General features: G+C 38.5%; 1 protein-coding gene across 1 annotated transcript in view; it reads right to left on the bottom strand.

The window, feature by feature from the left end:
- The window catches only part of AHI1 (Abelson helper integration site 1), a 218,121-nt gene that overhangs the window by 157,823 nt on the left and 51,406 nt on the right, over window positions 1-8,892 (bottom strand). Inside the window, exons 12-13 of the mRNA XM_010844305.1 lie at window positions 6,100-6,232; window positions 2,691-2,814 (exon numbers count right to left, since the gene is read on the bottom strand). Of these exons, the coding sequence (XP_010842607.1) occupies window positions 2,691-2,814; window positions 6,100-6,232 (257 nt within the window). The remainder of the gene's footprint in view (window positions 1-2,690; window positions 2,815-6,099; window positions 6,233-8,892) is intronic.

Here is an 8,892-nt window from a genome sequence, read left to right as displayed (position 1 = left end):
AAAATCTGAAAATCTGAGCTGGGTCTTCAATGATGACTATGAGCCCACCTTGGCTTACCACGGCACTTAGATGTTTGTTGGGTGAATGAGTTGGGCAGGAAGGGGAGGAGAAGCGCAGGAAGCATAGGGAGAGTCGATAAGGTAACAGGGAGATGCCAAAGAAGATGAGATGTTAAGGGCGTTTCAGAAGTTTGTGTGAGTGAGGCAGAGGGTACTATGGGAAGTGCACAGGAGAAAATGGGAGGTCAGTGAGGGCCATGTCTGTCATGCTGTGCTAAGGAACCAGAACATTTTTCAAATGGCAGTGGCAATCAAAGATTTTTTAAAGTCAGGACATTATGAAAGATGGTTTTGGAAACAATTTTAGCATAGCAGGGGTGGAGGAGCTAGAGGGGGAACACTGGCAAAGCTTAAGCAGCAACAGTTGAAGCAAAAAGATAACAAGGGCTTGAATTAAGGCAACAGCAGTGAAGACAGAAAGAATGTGACAGAATGTGAGCCTTTTAGGAGGGAAAATTGATACACTTCAGAACTACTTAGATGTGAGAAAGAAAGATGAACAGCACTACTCTGAGTTCCCAGCTTGGGAGGCAGGGTAGATAAGGAGACGCATTTAAAAATTTGGAGATGCAGAGAATGGACTTGTGGCCATGGTGGAGAGGGAAAGAGTAGATCAAGTAGCATCAACATAGATACACTATGTGTAAGATGGCTAGCTGGTGAGAAGCTGCTTTGTAGCACAGGGAGCCCAGTCTGGTGCTGTGTGATGACCTGGAGGGATGGGATGGGGGAGAGGAGGGAAGCTAAGAAAGGAGGGGATGTATGTATAATTGTGGCTGATTTATATGGTGGAAACCAATACAACATAGTAAAATTTTTTAAATATTTAAATTAAAAAAAAGAACAGCTTTCTTATCCATTCTATATGCTGGTTAAAAACAGAAAACAAAATTTGGTGATTTCAGATTTGGATTTGCGGTACCACTGGGCAATCCAGGCAGAAGTGTGTTAATAGCTGAATTTGAAAAAGAGAAGGAGCTCGAAGTTATTAGCATATAAGTGAAATTCAAAGCTGAAAAAGATGAGAGAGAGCAGGATAAGCACACCAAACCACAGAACACACTGAATAAAGGATCGTGGGGACCCATATCTCTTTGTTAACAAACATGAATAGAGATACACATGGGTAAATTTATGAATGTGTGTGCAAAGTCGCTTTAGTCATGTCCAACTCTTTACGACACTATGGACTGTAGCCTGCCAGGCTCCTTTGTCCATGGGATTTCCCAGGCAAGAATACTGGAGTGGGTTGCCATTCCCTTCCTCAGGGGATCTTCCCCACAAAGGGATTGAACCCACACCCCTTATGTCTCTTGCATTGGCAGGTGGGCTTTTTACCACTTGGGAAGCCCAAATTTATGGATATTAGGTGGTAAACCAGAGAGAAATACATGAATTTCATGTCAGGTTAAATTACACTGTAAATTGAAAGTAGTCACTTAATCAAAGTGGGAAGACTGTATAGAGAACTTAAGATTGTGCAAAGAACTTGAAGCATGGTAAGATTTGGTTGGATCTGTTGCTAGAGGAATAAGAAAAAAATAGCTAAATAAACACAAGCAAAAGGATTGTTCAGCAGAGATGAGAATTTATGGATTTTACAACTCTCAAATCCATAGTCAAGGTCTTACCAAGGTAGTGCCTTTTTCTCTAGCATAGCTTGGCGTCAGGCAGAATGGTTACACTTGAAAGAACAAGAAACCAGATGGGTTATTGAAGATATTGCTAAGAGGGATTAATCGTAGGCTTCTAGTTCTCCGGTGGCTCTGACAGTAAAGAATCTACCTACACTGCAGGAGACCAGGTTTGATTCCTAAGTCGGGAAGATCCCGTGGAGAAGGGCATGGTGACCCACTCTAGTATTCCTACCTGGAGAATCCCATGCACAGAGGAGCCTGGTGGGCTACAGTCCATAGGGTCGCAAAGAGTCAGACACAACTGGGCGACTAACACTACTACTTATTAAATTGGAAGGGGTTAAATTATTTTAAGACTGACATTCTGAAAAATGCAAATATTTGAAAATCTATTACACTCAAAATGCAAGACGCATATTCATTTACTGACCCTACATTATGCATTGAGCAGCACCATGTCTTGGTCTCTGGATCCAGCTAAACAGTACAGATGGAATCCCTGCTATCAACAGCTTGTATTCCAGGAAAAAAAATCTCAGTTATTTAATAACTTCAAAGTATTAATCAAAACTGTACAAAATGACCATTTAAAGACTGAGGATTAGAAACACTGTATATCATATAAATGAAATATATTTAACAGCATGTGTTTAGGAACAAGTTTTCATAACTTATTTAATCAGTGAGTCTGTATGATGCATATTTATGACAGTCCCTTGATAAGAAAGACATAATTGAAGCATAAGGGCAGTTATATCACTTTACATTCTATTTACTCTCTTTGAGGGCATGCAGCATACACAGAGGATCAGACGGTTAGATAGCATCACTGACAATGAACTTGAGTTTTAGCATCCAGGAGTATCCAGGAGACACTGAACGACAGGGAAGTCTGGCATGCTGCAATCCATGCGGTTTCAAAGAGTCGGACACGACTTAGTGACTGAACAACAACAAGCATACATAGCAGTGAGTACTTCTGAAGTTACTAACCTGGCAGTGCCATCAGATGATGCAGTAAGAATGTAACGATCGTCTTTTGACCAGCAAAGATCATAAATGATATTGAGGTGGCCACACAATTCTCTCATGAAACGTCCAGAAGGAATTTCATATACTAATGAAAATATTCCCCAAATTAGTAAGTTCCAGACAGAGGATTCTTAACTTAATAATATAAAAATTCATAATTTATAATAATTTGTACATAAGGTAAGCACTGTCTATAGAATATTATCACCAAAAACATTTTCAGTATGAAAAAAGGTCAAAATCTACTTAAAAGTAAGATTTCAATTGCTTTAGATACAAGAACTTAAATATCTAAAATTTTATAATATGCTACAATTAACAATTATTCTGATCTCTTTTCAAAGCAATCCTAATAATCTTTGATAATCAACTTATCAAACAGTTAACTTTTAAATTATAATTCACTTCAAAGATTCTATAATTTGGGCTTTTATGAATAAAGTATTATTTTATCTGAAAATCAATCAAATTTCAAGCAAAATTTAACTATTCGAAGCAATGAGAAACTTAAACTCTGCTACTGTGAGAGAAAAATTCTAATTTAATCTGAAAAACAAGGCATTGTGGTATTGTTATGTTATGTATACAGTAAAACTGTCTAACAACAGAGATCAATTTCCAAGTCTCTACTTCCACCTAGTGGTAAAACCAACTGCTGTTTAAAATACTATGTACAGAAGAACTTCTGCTATAGCAAAATAAAGACCGTGGAAAATCTGCTCCCCCATAAAAGCAACGAGAACACTGGCAAAAATTGTCAAAATTAACTTTCTCAAAATTTTGGGAATTAAAGGCTTATAACAACCTGAGGAGCATTTTACTAAAGAAAAACATATGAATATTGGCAACAACAGTGAGTTCTGTGGTGTTCTAAGTTGTCCTGTTCCCATTCTCCTCTCCCAAGCTCCAGAGTAGCCTTGAAAACCAACAGCCTTGAAACTACAAAGAATAGTAGCCTCGCATCTATGAGATGGGGCAGAAAAGGCCTAAAGACCTCCAAAGCCCATCCCCAAGACAAAACTGTTAGACAATTTGGCAGCTTCCTGTAATGCTCCATTCTCAGGGCCTGGCTTTATCTGACCTGGTTCTGAGCATGCTCTGGATGAAGAGTCCTAACCCTGGGGTGCATAAAATAATCAGTAGTGTGGCCCTCTGAGGCAGTGAAACCAGGTAGAAGAAGCTGATCAAAGAACGTAAAAGGAAATATTGGGAATGAGATGGCCATAGGTTACTTTGAAAAGCTCCAGTATATTCCAGGGAACTGAGAAGAACACACACGCATCAAAGGCTGTGCACTGAAAGGCCTTGTATCTTACTGTGACTGCCCTGGGGAAGCTCCGTGCAAACAAAAAGTGAAGGCTAAAGTGAAGTTGTAAACTCTCTACTTTAGCACTGGAAACCTACCCCAACACACACACACAGCACCCTTTGGCACTGGCACGGAGACCTGCTTACTCAAGGATATTTAAAAATCCCTCTCTAACCATCAGCTGACCACCAAGCTAGCAAGACAAAAACTCCAGGGGTAGCACCTCACAAGGAATAAAAACTAGGAAAATAACTATACGGATAACAACAACAGATCCCAGGTGGGCAGATGGAGGTGGGTAAGTGAGGGAACCTGATTTACAGAGTTGCCACATTATAATATTTAAAATATTCAGTTTTCAAGGGAGACACACACATATTCACAAAACAGGAAAGTATGGCCACAAACAGGAAAAAAAAAAGCAGTCAACAGAAACTGTCTATGACACCTAGTTAAATACTTTAAATCCTTTCTTAAAAGTATGTTCAAAGAACTAAAGAAAACCACATCTAAAGAACGAAGGTGTGAGAATTATTTCTTACCAATTAATAGATAGAGGTTATAAAAAAAAAAGATCAAGTAGAAATTCTAGAGTTGAAAAGTACAATAACTGAAATAATAAACAATTCACTAGAGGGCCTCAACAGCAGATATGAACTGTCAGAATAATCACTAAACGTGAAGACAATTCAATTAAGATTACATAGTTGGAGGGGCAGAAAGAAAAAAATGAAGGAAAATGAATAAAGGTGTAGAGATCTGTTGCATACCATCAAGTGCACTAACACAGAAATGATGGGAGTCTCAGAAGAAGAGAAGAAACAGAAGGGGGCAGAAATAGCATTTGAAGAAATAAAGAAGAAAAACTTCCCAAGTTTGTGGAAAACATTAATCTGTACATCCTATGAACTGAATGAATTCCAGGCAGATACATCATAATCAAAAACCAAAGACAAAGATTCTTCCTTTTTTAAAAATTTTTTTCAGATTCAAGCAGTAGTTGGTATATCTAAATTCAAGTTTTTCTTAAAGCATGAAGTAACACATATTTATTCTAGAAATGTTAAAAACATACATATCAGAATGAAAATAATTATTTCACTGCCCAGTGCATAATGGAAAAAAAAATCACTATTAATACTCTGGGGGTATGTTTTTTTTAGAATCTTTTTTTCCCCAATGCATAGCTTTTAGTGAATGTTAACGATAGCAGAATAGCATAGTCATAATCAAACTACATGATAACTTTGTACATCTAAAGTGAACATTTCACGAGGAGGAATATTTACTTAATAGCTGATAATCAAGCCAATTATGTGTCCTTGCTGAAAAAAAGAGCCAATCAGCCCTGGAATAATAAACTGTGAAGCTGAGGGAAACTCAAAGACAGTGCTTGGGGCAGATGCCTATGAAGAGCTGGCTACTTCCTGCTGAGGTGAGCTGGTTTTCACCATTAAACAAGAAGGGAAAGTATTTCATGCCTCTATGACTAGAAGAGCATGAATACCCACTGAAAAAACATCTCTAATGTTACAGAAATAACTTGTCAACGTGGTTTCTCCATTTTTTAAAGGTACTTTAAGAGTAGGTCTTTGGACTCTCTGCTGATTTACTATAATTAAAAATCCTCATTGGTATTCCTGAGCCAATTTTTACTGTCTTAGTACATAAGAAATTTGAGGGCTTTCATAACCAAATTCTCACTATTATCAAAGGACTAAAATTGGACTAAAATTCCTCAAGAGATTTATTAATCCTACATGCTGCAAAATTTCTATACTTAAAATAGAAAATACACAAAGAGTACCTCTTCAATATTTTAAAAAATTTATTATCCTTCATTTAATCATTCTCATTATTATCCTTTGTTTAATCATTCTCATTTTTATTCCTGGACATATACTGTATAGTGTAAATTATTAAAAAAGAATTGTGACTTTACTTGAGGAAATCTATTTTAATTCAGTAGTATGGGTGGATGACAAATTAAGATTTCAATGAATTAAAAAAAAATCCTCTCATAGTCTAATATTAGACTAAACAGATAGGATCATTACTCACAAATAATTGGATATCCATCCCGGCTGGCACAGGCTGCTGCTAATATTCTTCCATTGTGGGAGAAAGCAAGACAAAAGCATCCTCGCTCTCCTGCATTTAGTGAGAAGAGGTGCTTGTTTGGGATACGGCAGGCCTGTAAAACATACATTTTACAAATACAGATGAAGAAACATTAAATATGAAAGCTAGTTGTTAATTTCAATTATTGCAGCTGGTGCCGTTTCTGGTTTTTTGAAAGGTCCCTTTACTGTGAGGCAGAGGAGGAGGAAAGCAAGTAAGCAGAATGATGGAAAAGCATAGTAAATTACTTCACTTTCAAAGCAGACAACCAGTTTTAATTCTCCATAAACTTCAGTGAATTTATACCCCATGCCTAACTAGCACTATTCACCTAAAAGATGAATGCAAAATTTCAAGATCTGATACTCTAAAGCTGTCACTACCAGAAAGAATGAAGGGATGGAGCCAAAGCAAAAACAATACCCAGCTGTGGATATGACTGGTGATAGAAGCAAGGTCTGATGCTGTAAAGAGCAATACTGCATAGGAACCTGGAATGTCAGGTCCATGAATCAAGGCAAATTGGAAGTGGTCAAACAAGAGATGGCAAGAGTGAAAGTCGACATTCTAGGAATCAGAGAACTGAAATGGACTGGAATGGGTGACTTTAACTCAGATGACCATTATATCTACTACTGCAGACAGGAATCCCTCAGAAGAAATGGAGTGGCCATCATGGTCAACAAAAGAGTCTGCAATGCAGTACTTGGATGCAATCTCAAAAACAACAGAATGATCTCTGTTCGTTTCCAAGGCAAACCATTCAATATCACAGTAATCCAAGTCTATGCCCCAACCAGTAACGCTGAAGAAGCTGAGGTTGAATGGTTCTATGAAGACCTACAAGACCTTTTAGAACTAACACCCAAAAAAGCTGTCCTTTTCATTATAGGGGACTGGAATGCAAGTGTAGGAAGTCAAGAAACACCTGGAGTAACAGACAAATTTGGCCTTGGAATACGGAATGAAGCAGGGCAAAGACTAACAGAGTTTTGCCAAGAAAATGCACTGGTCATAACAAACACTCTCTTCCAACAATACAAGAGAAGACTCTATACATGGACATCACCAGATGGTCAACACCGAAATCAGATTGATTATATTCTTTGCAGCCAAAGATGGAGAAGCTCTATACAGTCAGCAACAACAAGACCACGAGCTGACTGTAGCCCAGACCATGAACTCCTTATTGCCAAATTCAGACTGAAATTGAAGAAAGTAGGGAAAACCACTAGACCATTCAGGTATGACCTAAATCAAATCCCTTATGATTATACACTGGAAGTGAGAAATAGATTTAAGGGCCTAGATCTGATAGATAGAGTGCCTGATGAACTATGGATGGAGGTTCGTGACACTGTACAGGAGACAGGGGTCAAGACCATCCCCAAGGAAAAGAAATGCAAAAAAGCAAAATGGCTGTCTGGGGAGGCCTTACAAATAGCTGTGAAAAGAAGAGAAGCGAAAAGCAAAGAAGAAAAGGAAAGATATAAACATCTGAATGCAGAGTTCCAAAGAATAGCAAGAAGAGATAAGAAAGCCTTCCTCAGTGATCAATGCAAAGAAATAGAGGAAAACAACAGAATGGGAAAGACTAGGGATCTCTTCAAGAAAATTAGAGATACCAAAGGAACATTTCATGCAAAGATGAGCTCGATAAAGGACAGAAATGGTATGGACCTAACAGAAGCAGAAGATATTAAGAAGAGATGGCAAGAATACAAAGAAGAACTGTACAAAAAAGATCTTCACGACCCAGATAATCACGATGGTGTGATCACTGACCTAGAGCCAGATATCCTGGAATGTGAAGTCAAGTGGGCCTTAGAAAGCATCACTACGAACAAAGCTAGTGGAGGTGATGGAATTCCAGTTGAGCTATTCCAAATCCTGAAAGATGATGCTGTGAAAGGGTTGCACTCAATATGCCAGCAAATGTGGAAAACTCAGCAGTGGCCATAGGTCTGGAAAAGGTCAGTTTTCATTCCAATCCCAAAGAAAGGCAATGCCAAAGAATGCTCAAACTACCACACAATTGCACTCATTTCACACGCTAGTAAAGTAATGCTCAAAATTCTCCAAGCCAGGCTTCAGCAATATGTGAACCGCGAACTTCCTGATGTTCAAGCTGGTTTTAGAAAAGGCAGAGGAACCAGAGATCAAATTGCCAACATCCGCTGGATCATGGAAAAAGCAAGAGAGTTGCAGAAAAGCATCTATTTCTGCTTTATTGACTATGCCAAAGCCTTTGATTGTGTGGATCACAATAAGTTGTGGAAAATTCTTAAAGAGATGGGAATACCAGACCACCTGATCTGCCTCTGGAGAAATTTGTATGCAGATCAGGAAGCAACAGTTAGAACTGGACATGGAACAACAGACTGGTTCCAAATAGGAAAAGGAGTTCGTCAAGGCTGTATGTTGTCACCCTGTTTATTTAACTTCTATGCAGAGTACATCATGAGAAACGCTGGACTGGAAGAAACACAAACAGGAATCAAGATTGCCGGGAGAAATATCAATAACCTCAGATATGCAGATGACACCACCCTTATGGCAGAAAGTGAAGAGGAACTCAAAAGCGTCTTGATGAAAGTGAAAGAGGAGAGTGAAAAAGCTGGCTTTAAGCTCAACATTCAGAAAACGAAGATCATGGCATCCGGTCCCACCACTTCATGGGAAATAGATGGGGAAACAGTGGAAACAGTGTCAGACTTTATTTTTCTGGGCTCC

This window comes from Bison bison, unplaced genomic scaffold (assembly GCF_000754665.1).
Source record: "Bison bison bison isolate TAMUID 2011002044 unplaced genomic scaffold, Bison_UMD1.0 scf7180017864198, whole genome shotgun sequence".
NCBI lineage: Eukaryota > Metazoa > Chordata > Mammalia > Artiodactyla > Bovidae > Bison > Bison bison.
The sequence above is the reverse complement of the archived record's forward strand: the minus strand, read 5'-3'. Positions and strand labels throughout refer to the sequence as shown.